This window comes from Oscarella lobularis, chromosome 6 (genome assembly GCF_947507565.1).
Source record: "Oscarella lobularis chromosome 6, ooOscLobu1.1, whole genome shotgun sequence".
Classification (NCBI taxonomy): domain Eukaryota; kingdom Metazoa; phylum Porifera; class Homoscleromorpha; order Homosclerophorida; family Oscarellidae; genus Oscarella; species Oscarella lobularis.
Window position 1 is genome coordinate 1,210,391 of NC_089180.1, and position 20,829 is coordinate 1,231,219.

Sequence of the window (20,829 nt, forward strand, 5' to 3'; positions counted from 1 at the left end):
GTGGTTTTTTTCTTATAACAGCAGTGCTGCTCAAGTTGAACTCGCAGTACGTGGTTTAATTAATTAAATACGGACATCAGCACACTAATGAAACAAACAGATCAAAGTTTGTATACCCCAATGAAGCCGTAAGGAGCGCCAACGGCATATCTGTTGCCAGCAGCGTAAACAGATACACGATCCTCTTTAACGAGACATACTCATTTGCAATATTTTGAAATTTAGAATAGTTTATGTGTACGGGATTGCCGTCGTCTCCTTCAGTTCCCTTGGCCCTATCAGGCCACGTTCGCCCTAAAAACAGTGCTATTGATCCCAGGTTCAGAGCAAAAATCAATCCCTGAGAATAGTTCTAAAAATTAGAATTACCTTGAATCCCGTATCTCCTTTTATGCCTTTTGTGCCTTGTGGCCCTCCGTGTCCCTAGAATCACGTGATGTAAGAAGATAAACAATCTCTCACTTGAACTCCTGTGCTGCCTCTTGGTCCTTGAGGCCCTGGCGAGCCAACGCAGCATGGTCCCGGCGGACCAACAACGCCAGCAGGTCCCTCTTTACCCCGACTCCCCGGCGAACCCGTCATTCCTTGTTCACCCTACACAGATTAGTCTAAAATTTACCAGAGCCGAAATAAGTCAAACACACCTTTTGTCCGCGCTCTCCTGTTTAACCCGTGGCTCCTTTTTCGCGTGTCCAAGCTAACTTGAAAGTGCGAGTCACTAGAATAGGCTAGCGTACACGAACTCCCTGCGGGCCTGGATGACCTGGGTAGCCCTAAAAAACCGGCCGATTGCACTGCTGTGTAGTCTAGAACGGCAAAAAAGGTTCTAACACGCTGTCCCTGGGCAACGTTTTCATCTGAGCCATTGACTGCGGAGGACAGCGCAAAGGCAATGCAGATTACAAATATTGGAGCTATTTTGAGCATAAGCATGCTTTTAGGTTGGGCAAGTCCGAAGTTTAGGCTGAAAGCAAAGAGAGAATGTGAAGCGTCCTCTGCTGGGTTTGCCTATTTGCGCTCTGGAGCAAATTTGACAGACAGGTTGACAGCATAGCACATTAGTTTGGCCAAATATAATTACGAAACAGCCAATCAGTTTTTGGGGCTTTGTTCGTCTTTGTAAATGTCATTACCTAAAGCAATCGCTTTAGCTACTTTGATATCAAGATGCCCGCGTCACATTTATTGATTTGAAATGCTTAGGTTCCAAGGGCAGACGAGTAAACCAACGCAGCCAGATTCATTGCACCAGGTATTTTATTTGAACTTTGTATATTCGATTTATTTTACAGGTTACACATATAAACACGTGATTTCTGTCTCCGGGAAGTTACACGAAATGAATCATCACGCACATTCGCACGTACGCAACGCCGTTTCTAGCCGTTTCTCTCGACGCTCGAAGGGAGTCAAAGCTTTCTTCAGTTTTAATGCTTCTTTTTGTTCTAATAGACATTCGTTCGCACGTTTCGATCGCCTCAACGGATGCTTCTCAGACGAAGAGCGGCTCCGCGTCGTCTCAGAGACTTGGCAGGAGAGAATTACGGGCAGGCGAATCCTCGCAACGACGCTGCGCGCTCGTATTCTCCGATTCCAAGCGATTTCGTCTCGATGCGTTGCGCAAAACGACTCCGCCCCCTCATTTCGTCTGCCACGAGAACGCATCCGCTCGCCGGTAAGCAATCGCGCCCTAATCGCTTTTGTGCTTACTCTCATGGAGTTTAAAACCGTTTTTCCTTCGGCATCGCGGGTCGCACGAGCACGTTTTCTAAAGGGGCCCCCTCCTCTTTCGTTCGGCTCCAATCGCGTGTCATGTACAGTTGCCGTGCGCTTTCGATGTGTGCTGTTATAATATAAACGTGTGCTAGCTCTTATGCTCGGGAACAAAGGAGAAGAAGGAACGTCTGTCTATCTCTTTTGGCGGCATTCGCTACTAGGCGTGCGAAAGTCTATATCCACACTATTAGTAAGGTAGAGACTATATACACGTACTTCTTTTGCTGCTATTCTTTTGTTGCGTTTTGCCGAATGCTTTGGAATCTAGCCAGGGGATGGCTTATGCATCAAATGATTTTGTGCCGTCATCTCACACAGATTGGACAAACGTGAGGTAAACGGCTGTGGAGCATGATACGCGAAGTAGGTGGTCTTTCATTAGGCATTTGTTTTTTTCCTAGGGTTGATGGTGATGATGGAGCAGCCTTTTTAAATCAATTGTTATTATCAGTGGCATCTCTCAGGCCTCTGGATGAAGAGAAGAAGACGTTTTAATGTAGCTATAGCTTTTTCTGCGGTAGAATGGGCGCATAATACACAAACGAACGCGCGTGGCTCTTGCGCATCTACCGGGCAAGAGCTACGCAGCAAACGCAGTTTCCTAGTGCGCTAGTGCGCGAGAGCGCTTCTTTGGTAGCGCATTCGGAAGCTGATCCTCGCGCGGCGCTGCTCCCGCTCTAGCGCATTGGGGCTCGGGCGTGCGCTGCTCAACACACAGTAGCTAGGGCTGCGAAATTTAGGCAGTAATGTGGTATTTTAAAATTTTATTTGAATAAAGGTCCCGGATGTAAAAATTGAAACAAAATTCCCTCTACAGCAGCTGCGTTCCTATGCGGGGAGAAGAGAGCAACATGGCTCCCCCTCCCCGCTTCGCTCACCTCCTCCCACATGTGTGAGAGGAGGTGAGCCCTGTGATCCTTGTCCTCCCCACGGCGTCTTCTTACGGCGCTCCTTGTCCTCTTCTCAACTCGCTCCCAGTAGAGGGGAGCGAGAAGGGACCTAACTTCTCCCCAGGTCCAAGAGGTGAGACATACTCCCATGTCCCCAGGGCCGACTTTCACCCAAGCGGCAAGGAGGAGAGCGCATTAGACGAGTTAACCTCCAGCTCCCAAGGAGGTGGGATCACCCAATCATCCCGCAGGTTAAGGCCTTCAGTATACCCCTTTAAGGCCCAAAGGGGGTACCCTCGCCACCGGGGCACGGGGGGAGTCATTAACCCAAGACCCGGGAGGACCGCGATTTTGCCCACAGCGTCTTGCCCAAGTGGGGGATGGTAGTTATCACTCGTACCACCAAGAGTAGGGCCGCTCTATCGCCCCGGCAGAGGTGCGGCCGCTTTTCGCTCTCGGCCCGGAGGGATGGCTGCGTCTGGCCTCGTCGGATTGGGGGAACGACTACGCGACAAAACAAGTGAAGCGAGGAGTAATCAAAAAGCTTACATGGTGAAAGTAGGAAAGACTCCTGGAGCAAGGACGTCTTTGTTCACCAAAGGAAACTACAGTCTAGAAAAAAGAGGCTGATTAAGTATAGAACGTTATTTAAAGTTTCTCATGTGAGAGCATATACAAGGTCTGGAAAGGTAAACACTTGACTACACTTTTTCTGCGGTATCTTATCTACATTTTTTAAGTATAAATGTCTGTGTAAAAGCTAAAGTCCTTAGAAACACGCGTTCATTTTATCATGTACCTATAGGAAAGAATGTTGTGAGAAAGTTCCACGTTGAAGAGAAGCCCACACTCTGGCGAGTGACGCCTATAAAAAGAGAAGAAAACGTTCGCCTGCTCGGGGAAACGTCTCTGCGAGCCTCACTTGTGTAAGAAAAGCAAGAGTCGATGCGTGAACAACAAAATTATAGGCGATGAACTGCGAAACCCACGCGTGGGATGATCGAGAGGACCGGCCCTTTCCAAAACGCTTGCTAGCCGCTTGGACACCTGGAAAAAAGTCTAGTGAAGCGAAAGAAAACGAGCGCGACTTTGATCGACCCAGGATTGCTCGCCAGGAAGTGGATTCGAAAACGTTGTGGGCACTTCAATGAAGCGTCGCCGGCACGCTTTAGCTAATTAGAGCTTTTCAGCGCTTGCGACGACGTAATCGGAGGCCGGGGAGGTGTTCTTTGTCACGATTAAGCAATGGATAGCGTATTTCGGTGCCAATCCCATTGCGGGGTCCCCTTAGCGAAAATGAGGCGTTGCGATGCTCACCGCTTCGTATCGAAACTTTCTTAAGTTCCGACGGCGAAAAGTGTTTGATCTACATCGTCGTCTGGCGAAAAACGGCCGAGGAAAGGAAAGAAACGTGCCTCGGGCTTTTGTAGATGAAATTTACCCCGGATATACACATAACACGTTACAGTTCGCATTCTTTGTGACCCAAGTAGACCAAAAAGTCGATCACGGATGTAACTCAGAGAGCACTGAAGCAGAAAGAAAGACAGCGGCTGCTTAAAGATAGGATCAATATGTTCTACCTTAGCCCTATAACTTTTTACTTCAATCTGAACAAGCTAGAAGGGTCAAGAAAGCAGAACAACATTGTTTCTGTGTATACAGTATCTTAATTAAAGCAGCCGCGGCACGGCTTTCTTTCTGCAGACTGATCTAGCTTTACTGCAATAGATTTCTTATTTGCATACGTAGGTGTCTTTCGTAATGTGAACTTACACTGCGCAGTAAAGAAACTTGAAGAAATCGGTCTTACTACGTAATTAAATTAAGCAATGGTTCCCATTGCTTTCGCGCGTGAGACGACGCATCTTCCAATGGATTCTCCAGGGCGGTGCCCTGTACTGCGACGCATTACTGACTCCGATCACTGCCTAGCTCTACTCAGCCTGAGTTACACACGGCACCGTTCGACTCTTCTTGAGAATCAACTTACGCAGAGGTGAAAATGATACATATAAAACGACCGTTTAGAAGACCGCTTAGTTTCTATTGAAAACGTATATGTAATAAATAGGCGGCAGCCTTGCGGTTTCAGTCCCCGCGACGGCGCGTGAAGTCCTACGTATAGAGCTGCGACAATGCATCCCGCGAAATCGATCTCTACATGACTGGCACAGAGACGCGGAGCGGTCTGATACGATATCCGGCTCTAATCCCTTCCTCTTAATTAGACACAAAGGACTTCAAGCGAAACCATGAACGCGTACGAAAACGTTGCCGTCGCCACGGACCAGGCGCTATGCTCGAAAATCGGAACCCACGTTCTCCGCGAGCTGAACGGCACGGCGGCCGACGCCGCCGTCGCTCTCTCCCTCGGCGTCGTCAACTTCCAATCGTCGGGACACGACAGCGCGACGAAAGAATCGTCGTCAATCAACTTTCGAGAAAAGGCGCCAAAGGAAGTCAACGAGACGCTAATCGCCGAGGAACTCGCCCAACGACGAGGCCTAATAGTCGGTGTCCCGGGCGAACTCAAAGGACTCGATGAGCGACAAGGAGGCAATTACTAATGTTGCTTCACGTCACGCCTAATTAAATGTGTGAATACATATGTATGTACTTGAATATGAAAGCCAACCCTTGTCTTCCCAATCATGACCAGCACGTGAAACTCTACCCTTCCGCTCGCGGTCATAGGCCAACTCAAAACCGCATGACGTAAAAACAAACGAATGAACATCCGCTTCATGCATTAAAACGCCGCTGCGTGCGAACAATGCACGCGTCTTTTTTCGCTTGGCGCTTTTGTTTGCTGCTTTTTGCGGCAATGCCGCAGATACTAGACATTGGAAAACGCTTTTTAAGTATTGCACTCGACTCTCGTGGATTGGTCGAGCATGTAATAAGGTTTCAGTAAGTGCCACATGACGCGTAAAGAAAACCATAGAACATCTGCATATATATTGCATTCTACGCCGCTGCGCACGAACAATGCACTCGGCTGTTCATCGCTGGGCGCTTTGGTTTATTGCTTTTTGCAGCAATGCCGAAGGTATAGGACACTGGAAAAAGGTTCTTAGTGAAGACATTAGCTGGAGCCGAAATTGGCCAACACATAGCCGAGAGTGCGACCACGTTCTCGCAGGGCCAGAGTCATCTATCTCGACATATCGTCGAAACGAAGCATTCCCACTAGCAAAAAGTCGTCTACTATTCGTCGATTGCACGGGAAATACGTGGACTTACTCAATGGGGACAGGGACATGGACGAAGCTTTTCACGAATACAAACTACACTGAACCAGCGTCTTCATTCGATCATTTAGTCTCATTCTCAATGACCACTATTTGCGAAACTCAAGTCGTACTGCATGGCGGACTTTATATTGTTGCGAATGTTAATGGCTTCTTACACAGACATGTATATTCAAACACCACGTGGTTGTTCAACGGCGTAGACGAAAAGTGGGTGGTTCTTCAAACTAACGACGAAGTCTCTCCGCCAAGCAAAGAACACAGGGCTTTCGCGTTTCATCAGGAAAAAAGCCCGTGCTCATGTAAAGATTCAATATTGATGTACGGGGACGAATTGTGGGAACTTCGATGCGTAGAGGAAGAAAATGAGAGAAACTTTAGCTACCGATGGATAAAATTTGAAGAAAAATTGCCAATGTCGCTAAGATCAAATATTAGTGCGTCGCGGGTATACGGCTTTTCCGTGAACGAAAGTCACATTTGTTGGCTCGCGATGCACGCAAAAAGAATGTCGATTTTTGAGTTATCGACGGCCAGGTGGTACGAAAAAACGATCCTTGTTGACAAAGCTTGTCTAAATGACACCATTGAAACAGGAACCTACGTAAAAAAACTTCAGCTTCTTATTTTCTCTTTACTCGGACATCAAGTTGGACTGTACAATGCAACAGAAAATCGTATTGATTGCGTGTACACAAATGTGAGAACGCTAAATGAGGCACTTGGCATTATCCTGCTTAGAGATACAATTGTTATTCCGACGTTTCATGGGCGAGAGAGAGATCTTCAATTATGGATACCCAGCACACACAACGTGTCAACCTTTCTGAAAATAACACAAAAATATCGACCTCGATTGAAATGGGAGTTTCGCAGAGCCGAGTACAATAATAGATTTCCTTGCTCGAAATTCGGCATATCTAATCCATCACTGGCTCTAATTAGAACCGAAGATTCGGTTTTATATCAAGTGGAAAGCTATATCTCTGTAACTGTGCGTATGTGGAGGCTGGAGATCGACACTCTTATGTGGACGTTGTATGATCCAGACCTGACGCCCCCTAGCGATCTATATGCGGCATTTTCAGCAACGGTGAATGAGTGCGTGGCATACTATAATACAAAAAATAGACGTCTTTGGATTTACTCTACAAATCGACGGCAATGGTCAAAAGTTGTCTCTCGAGGACTGGCACCTCAACATAGCAAGTCTTTCACGACGATGAATTCGATGTCTAATGGATCGCTGCTTATTTACGGCGGCATTGTCAACAAACCTAACTCCTTATGGATGGCTACGATCAACGACAATGTCGTACCTATGACGGCAACGTGGAAACGACTTTGCTGCGATGACGACAAGAAGGAAAAGCATCCAAATCACTGGACAAGCACATTCTGGAATGACACTTTTAATCATGCTTCATCTCATCATCAAAAAGTAACAATGTTGATCCCTTTTTTTATTCTACCAAGGAATTACAGCTGGGATATCTATTTCACAGAAATTGGCAGAGGGGATTCAAAGTTGCACAGGAAAAACATGTCTTGGGGATCACAACGATACTATACACACGACTGGCATCCAACGGCATTTGGACGCATTGCTGTCACTGTAGACCAAATGGACAACACAATGATTATGGCAGATCTTAAGCGGAATGAATACATTATGTTAGAAGGATACTCAAGTATGTTTCCGAAAAGATCACACGACTTCTTTAGCGATTATCGAATAGTCAGTAGCAAAAACTCATTGCTCTATTTAGAATATCATTTTGACGAAAACTGCTTATTTCCCACGAACTTGTACATCTTGGACCTGAAGAGGTGCCCCCCGGGAATGTACAGTTCGGATTTCAGTCTCTATCCATGTCGCCCATGTCCAAGAGGGCAGTACAGCGATCGAGGCGGTTCCACTCACTGTACCGATTGTCCACCAGGTCTTGTAACAAGCTCGAAGGGCTCAACATCTGCTCGGAATTGTACATGTGCGATCGACACTTGCATTCACGGACAATGCATCATTCAAAGCGACAATACGACAGTCTGCATTTGCGATGCTGGATTCAGTGGAAAAGCCTGCGCAACACCGACTTCCTATCTAATCGGTAAGGGAGTAGTAGTCGGAGTTCTACTTATTGTTGCATTCTATTACGGCATCAAACGCGTCAATAAACATAAAAGAGAAGCGAACTACACCAGAGTCGAACTCGAGATAGCCGAGCGAACTGTCGCGGAGCTTTCGAATATATGGTCAGTGGACAACGACAAATTCGACTTTCGACAAAGAATTGGAAAAGGATCGTTTGGCGACGTGTGGACCGCCGAATATCGAGATCAAATCGTTGCCGTCAAAGTTCTCAAGATTAAAGCCGAAGATTGCACGGACGAACAACTGCAAGATTTTCGAGACGAAAGCGAATTACTTCGATCAATTTTCCACGCCAATAGCGTTCGTTTCATAGGCACCGGAAAAACGGCTGATAGCAAACCGTTCATCGTTTTGGAATACATGGAACGAGGCTCGGTGCGAAACGAGTTATAGACAACGAGTACGCCGATCATCAAATGGAACTCGCGCTTCAAGTCAAGTACGCCCTACATGCGGCGAAAGGAATGCGTCATCTGCACAGCATCGATGGAATGCATCGCGATCTCAAGTGCGATAACCTTCTCATCAATGTCAACGGAATCGTCAAAGTCGCCGATTTGGGTTGCACTAAAATCGCACCGAAGATCGACAATAACAGCGGTGAGAGCGTTGAAGGTTCGCGCGCCGTGGGTACGGCACTTTTCAGGGCTCCCGAAATATTTTGCGGCGAGGCTTACAACGGCGCGGTCGACGTCTACAGCTACGGAATTACGCTGTGGGAAATCATGACAGCTAAGCATCCGTATTTCGAAAAATTAAATCGAGGAATGATGGCCGGGGAGATTTTGGAACAAGTCGTTCGCTGCGATCTAAGACCAGAGTATCCTGTTCTCTGTAACAACGATTTGAAAAAAGTGGCCGAATCGTGCTGGAATGGGAATCCGTTGGTACGACCTACGTTCGAAGATATCGTTCAAACGCTCAAAGGAATCTGGTTGACAATACGGTAAAAAACGTTAATCCTATGGAGATCTTAAAAGCTGAGATGGTTCGTTCAGTGCTGATGTGATGTGATGTGATACTTGGATCAAAAGGAGAACAATGGGAAACGTTGATGAAGGAAATAGATAGTATGTACTTGTTCTCTTCATCTTTGTTCGTGTCATTTATGTGCTCACAAATGTCCTCACTAGCTAGTGACACTGCTGTAGTTAGGCAAATAGAATCTCAACTAGGGTAGGATCTCTTGAACGTTGTAACTTGTTAGGTACAGAATCTGGTCTACTGAGAGTCATGAAATAGATGAAGAATATGGAATGCACTTGCACCGTGTCGTTGTTTGTTTTTAGTTGATACCTTACGTCTGCACCCGTCCGTGTTATATTGCACCTTAGAAGAATGGTCTAGCTAGAACTTGAGACTGTAGAACCGTCTGTCATTGATTGACGTTGTACGCAATAGATCATTGAGTCAGAGAGCTCAGGATTGTAGACTGGGAGGATGTGGTACAAGTAAGCTAGGCGCAACGCGTCCAAGCAGCGCCAAGAGTATGGAAAAGTCTCGCGTTTCTTCTGCCCAGTCTACTTATGGACCCCGGTGCGAACCTGACGTCTTCTCTTCATCTTTGCTATCTTCTCTATCCTCAGTGCTTACATAGGCGACGTTTCCAACGCGACCGTGTGGCGTCGCCTTCGCGACGATCGACGAGACTCCTTGGAGAGACTATGTGAAGTGGGTAAGGAGTGTGCATTGTGTTCTACGCTCAACCTTACGCTTGTATAGCTCCATTGCATGAGTGCAGCTGCTCTGACCGTGGAGTTTCGACGAACTTTCGCTTTCAATCACGTGGTACAAGAAACCCGGACAACGAGTGGAAACCCATGTGATAAAGGAAATAATGTGCTTCTCATGTAAAACAATCACATAGACGGCATTCACATGCACCGCGAACCTTCCGATGGACGTCGTACTATGTACGTAATACTTAGGTTATTGGGGAACGGAGGGGCGCGAGTTATTGCCCGAGGCGAAATCATAATCCACGACCATAAGTCGTCATCAACGTGACTCTCGATCACTGATCGAGAGGCGAACACATTCAAATCCGTCGCTACCCCTCGTCGCTACATGATACTTCTAGGTCACACCTAATACTGTAACTAGCGGAAGTTAATGCCTTTGAAAACGAAAGCTTGGGTGCAACGTCTTTCCAGATTGGTGATATCATCTTTGCCAATTTATTGCACTGTTCTTGCGTCACTTTATTCTTTCGTGTTGAAAGGAGAAATTTGAATAGTAACTTCTAATAAGACAAAACAACGCATACCTGCGGATTCTACTGGCATGCTCTCGTAGCCGTCTGAGTCCGGGTTTAGGCAGCCACTGGGAAAAATCCCGCTGTTTCGGCCTTCACTACTGCTGTAGCCAATTCCGTTCCGAGAATTACCCGAACTGTTTCCACTACTAGGACTCGAATAAACGCTTAAAGTGTCAGGATCCCAAGGCATGACCTTCGTAGCGCTGTGAAGAATTTGTCTCTACTATTATTTGTCCTATATCCACCGATGTAGTCAAATCGGTTTCGTAAGCGCTCATGTTAAATTGTAACGTAGTCATTCCTGCATTAGCTGAGTCGATGTCAGAGGCTTTTCTTAAAAGAAAACTCCTCGTTGGTCCAAGAAACGATCCTCTGGGACACTTTATTACAGTATTCCTGGCTTCGACTGTAAAAGCGGCCTTTCCTGACGCTTTCCATTCGTCATCACATTCTAATGCAATTTCCATTTTATTCCAAGACTCTTCCCACGTACAGAAAGACGTCTTCAAGAAGCACTCGTTGTTCTCCTTCACATGATAAATCTTGAGGGCGCGAAGAATGTCCGGGTGAGCGCACGACAGCGCTATTGTGACGCCGAATTTTGAAGCACTGCCACTACTGCGAAATACGGAGAAGGCGACGTTGCACGGACCTTCTGACCAACTGCAGAGTTCGCAGAATGACAACGCTTGAATTTCTAAGAACTCTTCTTTAAGAAAATACTTCATATCCAAAAAGGTAAATTCGGCTTTCGTTTCGCTCAGCTCCCCAACATATTCTAAAGCCGTGTCAGATCTGAATTTCTTCGAATAAGTTTTGAATCAACACTACGGCTGCCGGCAACGTGATAGGAGCTCCGTATTAGTACGGGACGATCAAACATTATGCCATGTGGTAGCAGCTCTAGTAGACTAACAAAACGGCCTTTGACTGGTTCTGATGAAATGAAAAGAGAAATTGTTATTGTCACACGCTCCCCTTGCAAAGCGTCGCGAGGAAATTCAATCAAAATGCCATAATTCGCCAAATTTATGCTTCCACCGTTTGATTTACTAATTTCCATAGAAGCCGACTCTTCTAATTTTAAACTTAGCTTTGTCGATTCAACAAACAATTCGAAGGTGCCGCAGGGATGAGAAGCGTACCTAATAGCAAATGGGCTTGGAGTCGCATAATTCTTCTGCCTCACACTACGGCTCATCGCAGTCTACAGGTAAATTTGTTTTTGATGACGTCAAACCGCAACTTTTCTGACACAATCGAGGTTGCTATTTCCATACAATGACTATAGTGACTGCTATTATGATGAATATCATGACGGTGATGGTGCAGCCCGCTACGATCTATGTACTGCTAACTTGTAAAGAAACACTGCCAATCTCAGAAGCCCAGGTGGAATTTCAGCAGCATAGCTACTACCGGTATATGGCGGTAATGATCTTGAACGAGAAAAATGGGTGATGTTACTGTCGACGTTACTCGATGACTTGAGGAAGTCTAATAAAGCAGTAGGATTCAGAGAAGGGTTCGATATTTTGACGCCACTAGCGTTTATATTATTACCTTCAAGAACAGTGACAAAAAAGCTGTTGGAATAAACATTGTCACCGACGACGATGCTGAACGTATAAAGACCACTATCGGCTTTCTTTGCGTTGTACAGGCGATATTTAAAGTTTTTTTGCGACGTTTAGCGTTATCCCTGTTCGCCGAAGCAGCTCTGTCTCGCCTCGCTTCCAAACAAAGCTCACTGTGACTTTGCACTTAGAACAGTATAAACGACATAAAAACTTTGTAGATTTTCCTTCAAACAAAGTCAAATTATTCTGCCCAGATAGAAATGTTGTAGATTCTAGACAAAAAATCGTCATTAGAGACGTCACTGCGCGTTGTATATAAAACGTACCTTTCCAACACAGGCGCTTCGTCACATCTCTGCTTGAATGACAGTGCGAAGCAAATTTCGAGCAATAGCGATTGCTTGTCAATACAGTATTTGGAACGAATTCAAGGGAGAAATCCGTAAGAAGTCTCTGCTAGTAAACTTCTCTTGCGGTGTATCAATAACGGAAGCTTCTTCCAGTAGGAGTGGGCACTGTTGAAGAGACGTCGCCGGCGTGTAAGACAGACTGGAACGTACAAGAATCTTTCAAACAGAACGTAAATTTGTCCCTTCAAATCACGAAAAACAGTTGAGAAATCTAAGATATGTATCAATACTACTAAAAGATCATACTGGCCACTTACCCAAGTGCAGGCTATCTCTGATTCGACGACAGGAATAGTAAAAGGACGATCTCTTTAAAACGCCCACAGCCGTAATTTTAACAAAAGAACTCACGCAAAAGCCAGGGAAAGGAAGAGAAATGGTGGTTGAATAGATGATGCTTTAGGGTTGCCAAGACCAAACAGAAATAGATTCATCAATAAGCCTTCTTGAGCCGTTTGTGAATCTCAGATAGTAGGACATCGTATAGAAATCTATTCGTTCTCTTTCTTGATAGTAAAGTTCTCGTAATACAAACGTCCGCAGGCTGACCAATCCATGACCTTTTGGTGACTGGCTACAATGACCCAGAGGAGGGACTAGAAATGACTGATGTAAATTTTTGCACAATGCAGCCCGCAATTAATTAAGCCCCGTACGACTTACTTGTCACAATGAGAGTAAATCTGAATTTCCGGGTAGCAACTCCAGCCCCAGACGGTTGCAGGAAAAAAAATACTTTCCAGCATCACTAAGCTTTATATTGGACAACTTCAAAAATGACGCCTGTTTTCCTTTGTTCAAAACATGGGTGCTGTTTTGCAAAAATGTGTCGCCCAAAAGAACCACCACGCCGTCACAGAACCAGGATATTTGAACCATATTCGAAACGTTTTTTTGCCTCCTTCATAGGCATGAAACCTCCTTCCTTTGCCCCTTGTTGTGATCATATATCACTTCCAGACCTCCTATGCCGCCGGGCGCCTGATTAAGCAAAATGGCGAGCCATTACAAAGATCTCACCAGTATCCTCGAAGGTCTTCACGCTTTTCGTGGTCGTCTCGCACAAGCCGACAAGAAGAACCAAGACCAAAAGCCAAAGAGACAAGCAGTGGCGGGCCTAATTAAAGAACATACACAAAGATTACCAAAGTTAGCTATACGCCAGCCTTCTTTACAACATTCCGGCAACAACAGAGTAATTTAATACGTTCGGTGTGGATTGAAACAGCGCCAACTGTGTATATTATTATTGTTATAAGATAATGTTGCTCACGCAAATTGTTGCAAATTGCAAACGACGTGGGATATCAGGTAGAGAGACAGCATTTATTTTGAGCCCCGCACCGAAAGGTCGCGATGAGACGCCACGCCCCAAACACTTCATAAACCAGTACTGTAAGACCGGTACAGTTAATTATTCAAATCAACACGTGATGGGTTTTAATTCGGATTAACGAACTAAAGCATTTCATATTGCTATTTGAGTATACTTGCACTACTATGACGCACGCTGAAGTTAAATGAAGACCTACTATGTTACGGAAAGACTTAGTACATTACTATTTTCAATGGCAAGTCAGTCACAAGATTTAGTTACCTAGAATACCTAGAAGTGGACATATTGCATGACGTTCCTAAACTAAAACCTAGTAATGTGGTAGAAAAATTAAAACATGGTGTAAATCGTTAGTATTGGAATTGGAAATGTAGTACATTACGTTCCTAATCTAAAAACCTAGTACATTACTTTTCTAAAAAACGGATTAGCCACGTGGTTTAAACGATTAAAATTGGAAATGGAGACCTAGTAATACTGTATATTACGTCACTACTCTAACAACCTAGTACATTACTTTCCTAAAAGACAGATTAGTCACGCGGTTTAAACTATTAAAACCTAGAGTACCTCTTTAAAATTAAAAATGGAAACCTAGTATATTACGTCTCTACTCTAAACACCTAGTACATCACTTTCCTAAAAGTCGGATTAGTCACGTGGTTTAAACAATTAAAACCTAGAGTACGTAAGTACAATTGGAAATGGAAACCTAGTATATTACGTCCTATTCTAAAAACCTAGTACAATACTTTCCTAAAAGTCGGATTAGTCAAGTGGTATAAACTACTAAAATCTAGAGTACCTCATTAAAATTGGAAATGGAGACCTACTAGTATATTACATCCCTACTCTAAAAACCTAGTACATTACATTCCTAAAAGTCAGGTTAGTCACGTGGTTTAAATAAATAGCTAAAAACGGATTAGATACAATTTTTACCCTAAAATGCAAATTAGATACGTAATTAAAACCTAAATGACGGATTCGCTACGTGGTTTAAAAAATTTAAAACCTAGAGTACCTTAATAATCCATTGATCTAAAATATGAATTAGGCACGTGGTTTAAACAATTAAAACCTAGAGTACCTCGTTAATCCATTGACCTAGATAATTATCCTAAAATCTATAATCAACATAGATTACCTCAGAAATCCATGGAAAAATGGTCTAATGTGGGTGGCGGCTGCCAGCTACAGCTTAGGGGTCAGGCCTAACTAAACTACCACCTATCTCCTGCTCTCTCACCTTAGAGCAAATTGGGAACCGCCCTACCTGCTGACAGCCGCCCTAAACCTTAGTGCAAGGGATGCGTGGACCCGTGCATGGCCATCGTAGTGATGCATACGCCAAGGGTAGCTGCGCGCCGGCGCAGATTGATGATGCAGTCCCCACTACGTTCTCCGCAACGCACATCATTGTGAATATTTACATGTGATTTTAATTAGATTTTTAATTTGATTAGTGATGTTAATATTAATTTGCTATTTTTCACGGAATCGTACATGTGCGCGGGGACAAATATTTCCTCTATGGCGTACATGTGGTAAGAATATGATGGATAAGCGTCATGCTGTTAACCGCCGCCGTCAGGTACACGAGCGCCCTCCCGCCCCCTGATGCGCTACGACTCGGGCCCTCGAACCACGGATACTAGTATCCATGCTCGAACGGCGGCAACGTGCAATCGCTTACATGTGACGTCACAGAGAACCCCGCCCTTACGTGTACGCCTACACCACAGGGGACCCGTATATTACGCACAAAACCTCGTGGGCGTGTCGTCCCTTGTCACATCTTCGTCTACGTCACATCGCATCGCATCCGGTTTTCTTGGCACGTGCGCCAGGCGTTTGACAGCTGCAAAGAAAGGGGAGATTCAATTACGCACGTCCAAATGACAATTCCGAGTCGTGTTACTTACCAGCGACGAGCGACGATGTAGCCGAGTCCAAATATGTCCGACGCGCGTTGATCGTTCGCACAGCGCAACGATCTACGAAAAACAGAGCGATTAATGGATTGAATCGCGACACGCGACGCGGCTTACCGTCGCGCGGCCACGCGGCGTCCTTCTTTCGCCCGGGGCGCAGTCCTTCGCAAAGGACTGCACGGGGACTCGCTGCAACGAGAGAAAGGCGCGCAATTAGCTCGATTCGTTACGAAATCGCGTCATCTAGCTTCACTTACCTGCCGACTCCGCTATCCCCTCCGCTCGTTGATTGGCTTTAGAGGCTCGCCTCGCGGCGAGAAGCCTCTTCTCGGCGTGCCCCGGCGATTGAAGTAACGTTGGCGTGGCGTGGCGCCTGTTTTGCGAGAGAGCGGACCAGACTGCGTCCGCTGTGTTGATCGCTTTAGCCGAGAATGACGCTGCGATCACGCGCAAATAGCAAGAGAGGGTGCGAACTTGCGTGAATCGCGGGAACAGGTGACCTTTTATGGAGTTGTGAAGCTCACGTGATGGCGCTACTGGTCTGAATCCGAAGCGCGTGCGAGAGGGCCGCGAGCGCGCGCGTGCAAGAACGCCGCGCGCGCGAAGCGTCCGCTCTCGTCGATTCTCAAGCGGAGACAAGTGAGTGTCGCACAAGCAGACCACGGGAGTGCTTCCTATCAGAGAAAGTGTGAAAACTCATAGATAGAGAACGCGTGAATTCTGCTGCACCGCAGTCGCGTGACCTCACGTGAAAGCTGCGTGGATGGACGGGACATCTTTTCGTCATCATTTTCCATGGGTACGCTTCATCTCGGCAACAGAAATCAATAGCACATACAAATAAAATATCAAATGCAGCCAATATATAAAATTTTCGAAGTAGAATACATGCAGATGTCTTTGTCCAATATTCCTTTATAAATGCAATGCCCACAAACCCGCATGTAATGATTCTACAAATCTATAGAACTCCAAGCTTCTATCAACAGAGTCCATGGCTCTGTAAGGATGAGAGGACTGTGCATCGGCCTCATCATCGTGGAGGACAGCGTTTGGGTCGAAAGAGCATAAATATTCCCTTTGATTTTGACTCCAAAGACACCTAACAAGAAAAAAGAAAAAAACGTTAGAGTGGCCAACACTGTATACAACAAAGCTCTCACGTTCGCCGACCAAAAAGGTCGAGAAATCAAAAGAGTGCACTGAGTCTGACTGAGGCACATAGCCACTCCTCATCCAAACTCCGCTACAACAAGAGACTCGTCTCCCTAAAAGAAAGACCATCCTGTGGCTTTCTAATCAAACTTTTAAATTTCTTACGTGTAGAGTCTACATTTTTCTGATGTCTGCTACGCGATGCTTTCTATTGGATTGGTACGGTCGTTTGGCCGCTTGGGGCTTCAAAATTCGAATCCTCGATGATAGGTCTCGAACAGGTCTGGATCGTCTTCGAATAGAAAAATCGCCACTTCGCTTCGCGTTTCTCGAAGATGTAGCGGAACTGACCTTCCTCGAGCCTCTTGCAAACGTTCGACGCCACTTTCGTTGCTCTCTGCTCTGATGCAACTCGTTTACGATTGTTTTGGCGCGTTTCGACGGGCTGGTTGGCGTTCGAAGGGGTGGTGAGGCCTCTTTCGGGGATTCTACGCTGTTATGATCGCATCGGCTATTCCTTTCGGAGGTCAGCATCATCGATTCGCGAGATTCGCGAAGATTCAAAGGTGTATTCGCTCTTTAGCGACGGTGACTTTGAAAATAACGCACCGTAAACACTCGGCCAAAAGTCGTCCATTGCCCCTATGGACGAAGACACTGGCTCCATTCGTGCGGAGCCAGTATATGAAAGTGAAAGAAGGCGCTTGAGAAAGCAGGAACGATGGATGGAGGCAAAGAAAGGCTCCAATACGCGAGACGAATAGCAGAAGCAAAAAACCAAGCCGTCAGGAAGCCCACTACATCAAACAAACGAACGAATGATTGAGAGACGAAGAAAAAAGTGCATTTCATCTAAGGCCTTCTGAGCATTGATCTAAGCTTTGAACAACTTGATGGATGACAGGGTGAAGTCATTGACTAGTGACCAATATGCCAGTCAGCAAATTCCTGCTCTTTTAGGATATCAAAAAGCGTCTGTCTGTGTCAATCAATCAGATATACTGTATATATATGGCGCTGCTACGCGTGCAACAGACGCGCCGTGCATCCGATCATCATTGTACATTGAAAGAGTCGAGTCCACGCAGATTACGTACCGTCTTCTCTAGCTTCACTGGACCGACTTCGGAGATAAACACGAAGTGAAGATGGTACACTAGTTGGAACGTTCCTAATCCACAAAGAGTGTTATCTGTATATTATTATGTGAAAAGAAAAACGTGGTCTATTTGATGTCCAAATCGACCACGTTATGACAGGTGAAAATTATTAGTGTACATAAATATTCTGTAGAGTTGGACCACAACCCTGATAGAGAAACCCCCATATAATTACTCATAAAGGCTACGTATTGAAAGTTCGCTTACGTTATCAGCTTGTAGTGGGAATTCGCACAGAACCAGGAACACTGTGTAAAACCCGTCAAGATTATTCAACAAATATTTATAATCGTACACCGTTGTTTTCGATCGATTGATGGGCGGAAAAGTTCAGACTTCGGATCACAGGCGTAAATTACTAATCCCACCTGACGAAATACATGTTCTTGGACTCTTACAACGCAACACAACGCAACTGACTACCAGTGCCTAACTAGAACTACAATAACAATCTCTCAATATGTCCGATGTGTTTGTTCAGATTTGCAGTGTCGTGACGATGAGGGATTGGCCTCAGTGCCACGACTTCCTCCAAAATCTCCTTGGGCCACTCTGCGGAGTTGTTGACGTTAGGAGGATAGAATGCTTTACCCTCAGGAGCTGCCCAGTCAAAATCAATCAGAACAACAGCAGCTGTGCTGGTGTTGATCATAATATTGACGGTCCTCAAATCTCCGTGAACGTATTGAGCTTCCGTCAACTTCTTCTTGACTTCCTGGATGTTATGAATCAGTTGGGGTCGAAGTCGTTTCAGGAGCTCTTTATTTTCATCTTGCAGTAGGTCGTGGAGAGTAATTGAATTAGGCACTTTGCGCATAACGATCTTCGTCAAACCCGCATTAATTGTCTGGTGCCATAAAATTTCGGGTGCTAAATTGATCGAGGCAAAATGAACTTGAGCCTCATGACCAATAAAGGAGCCAGGAACGTACTTGACAATAATGCCATCTTTATCCTTATCTTTTGCTTCTAATACTTTTGCTTCAAATACCATGCCGTGGATGTGCTTGACAAACTCATACTCTCTCTTGACAGAGGAACTCTGCCAATAGCTGCATTCGTCACATGGAAATGAATCTATGGGCTCTTCAGCAACCACAAGAGCCTCAGAAGCCAAGTTTGCTTGGCGGTAAAATTGAGTCAGTTGTTGTACGCCTCTTATTAGTTTCAGCACAAGCGCTGTCAAAACTCCTCTGTTTCTGGCTTTGCAGACAGCAGAGCCCAGAAGATCACTGGCGGTTTTCTGCTCATCAGATAACTTATCCATGCTGCAAGGAAACGTTCCGAGAGCGAAAACGCTCATCACGGCTCCTCGAAACGTCACGTTAAAGCACGGAAACAGCTTTGAAGAATGAATAGGCGATTTGGGATCGCTCGACGGATTGATCCAGCGTACCTTCTGCTCGTACAGAAGAGTAGGTTGTGCCCATTCACTGCCATTGGAAGGATACGGTTTATATTCACCGACCAAAATAACATATTGCCCCAACGTCAGACACAGATCCCCCCTTGAGGATCTGCTTCTTTCCTTGTCTAAGTATACTGTAGGGTCAAACTGTAGAGAAGGAAAGAAGTTCTGGAAAGCAAGATTGACGTCTGCCTTGAAGGTATCTTCTTTTCCGGAAAAGTTAATTTGCAACAATGCATCAACCAACTTGCAGGCACTCTTAGCGTCGACATCGTCATTGAAGTGGTAAAAACTTTCCACAAACAATGGCAGAAATTTTCGATGTTCCAAAAGTTCCATGTACTGCCCCGCACTTTCAATAACGTATGACATCTCAGACGCCTTAGTCAAGTTCTAAATTTGTACGTTTACGAAATATTACAAGTGCAAATACGCTGATGATCACCTTAATATCATGAGTCACGTGGGCTGGGTCGGACAACAAGGTCTCACCACGATACCTTACTTCACATCTGTATTCACCGTACTCAGAAGCTTTTGTCATCTTCAACGCAAAATTTGACCTGCTTGCATTTCGTAGCCGTCGTCCATTTCTTTTCCACTGAAATTCAACAGACCCCTCCTTTACACTGGTTCCACAGAACAACTCCAGATTCTTATTGTATGCCACACATTTGTCCATGGGATGCGTGGTGATTATGAATTGTGGAATTTCTTCTTGTTCTACAACCAAAGCGGAATAAACACTGTAATCGAATGATAGGACGCGCGCGCGGCCCACCCCACCCCGGCGGCATGAATTTACCACGTGCTCCTTTTGCCTTTGCCAGTTCATTCGTCAGCTCCCGTTGCTCCTTTTCGAGACGCTGTCTCTCCTCTTTCTCCTTTTCGAGACGCTGTCGCTGCTCTTCCTTCTCCTTTTCGTGACGCTGTCTCTCCTCTTCTTTCTCCTTTTCGAGACGCTGTCTCTCCTCTTTCTCCTTTTCGAGACGCTGTCGCTGCTCTTCTTTTTCCTCTTCGTGACGCTGTCTCTCCTCTTCTTTCTCCTTTTCGTGACGCTGTCTCTCCTCTTCTTTCTCCTTTTCGTGACGCTGTCTCTCCTCTTCTTTCTCCTTTTCGAGACGCTGTCGCTGCTCTTCTTTCTCCTTTTCGTGACGCTGTCTCTCCTCTTCTTTCTCCTTTTCGAGACGCTGTGTGTGCTTTCGCAGCTTCGCAAGTTCTTCGGCCAGTTGCTGCTCTTGCGTCGACGGAGATCTGATTTCGCTTTCTTCGGAGGTCGTTTCCTGGATCTCCAGATCTTCCAAACTCTTCCGGGTTTCTTCGACCAACTCTCCTAACACAAAACACCGTTATAACGACTCGCGTTGCGACGTTGAGTTTGCCTTTAGCCGCCATCGCTCGCTTCAAAACGGACCGTTTGTGAAATACCAAGCATGCGCAAAAGATGCATGTCCCGTCTTCTGGTCCCGTCACGCCCATCGTTACGTAAATGAAACTATTTTTAGATCGGCGAT

General features: G+C 45.6%; 4 protein-coding genes across 4 annotated transcripts; 2 read left to right on the forward strand and 2 right to left on the reverse strand.

Moving 5' to 3' along the window:
• The first annotated feature begins 1,305 nt into the window (after window positions 1-1,305).
• LOC136187986 (uncharacterized) lies at window positions 1,306-2,569 on the forward strand. Its single transcript, XM_065975691.1, has 5 exons — window positions 1,306-1,363; window positions 1,453-1,675; window positions 1,869-1,971; window positions 2,045-2,110; window positions 2,178-2,569. Exons 1-5 carry the CDS (start codon window positions 1,340-1,342, stop codon window positions 2,269-2,271), a joined length of 510 nt encoding a protein of 169 aa, XP_065831763.1. The 5' UTR covers window positions 1,306-1,339; the 3' UTR covers window positions 2,272-2,569.
• A 5,922-nt stretch (window positions 2,570-8,491) lies between these two features.
• LOC136188428 (uncharacterized) lies at window positions 8,492-9,089 on the forward strand. Its single transcript, XM_065976167.1, has 2 exons — window positions 8,492-9,021; window positions 9,074-9,089. The coding sequence occupies exons 1-2, from the start codon at window positions 8,492-8,494 to the stop codon at window positions 9,087-9,089; spliced, it is 546 nt and encodes a 181-aa protein (XP_065832239.1).
• Window positions 9,090-10,276: 1,187 nt separating this feature from the next.
• Window positions 10,277-16,389, reverse strand: LOC136188429 (uncharacterized). The gene is made up of 10 exons (XM_065976168.1): window positions 16,341-16,389; window positions 15,850-16,029; window positions 15,710-15,781; window positions 15,584-15,655; window positions 13,343-15,519; window positions 12,986-13,287; window positions 12,580-12,918; window positions 12,239-12,533; window positions 11,896-12,184; window positions 10,277-11,829 (listed from the first exon to the last, which is right to left on the reverse strand). Exons 1-5 carry the CDS (start codon window positions 16,387-16,389, stop codon window positions 15,416-15,418), a joined length of 477 nt encoding a protein of 158 aa, XP_065832240.1. The 3' UTR covers window positions 10,277-11,829; window positions 11,896-12,184; window positions 12,239-12,533; window positions 12,580-12,918; window positions 12,986-13,287; window positions 13,343-15,415.
• Window positions 16,390-18,243: 1,854 nt separating this feature from the next.
• LOC136188150 (uncharacterized) lies at window positions 18,244-20,743 on the reverse strand. The gene is made up of 4 exons (XM_065975884.1): window positions 20,698-20,743; window positions 20,121-20,648; window positions 19,761-20,038; window positions 18,244-19,708 (listed from the first exon to the last, which is right to left on the reverse strand). Exons 1-4 carry the CDS (start codon window positions 20,708-20,710, stop codon window positions 18,347-18,349), a joined length of 2,181 nt encoding a protein of 726 aa, XP_065831956.1. The 5' UTR covers window positions 20,711-20,743; the 3' UTR covers window positions 18,244-18,346.
• Between the last annotated feature and the right edge of the window lie 86 nt (window positions 20,744-20,829).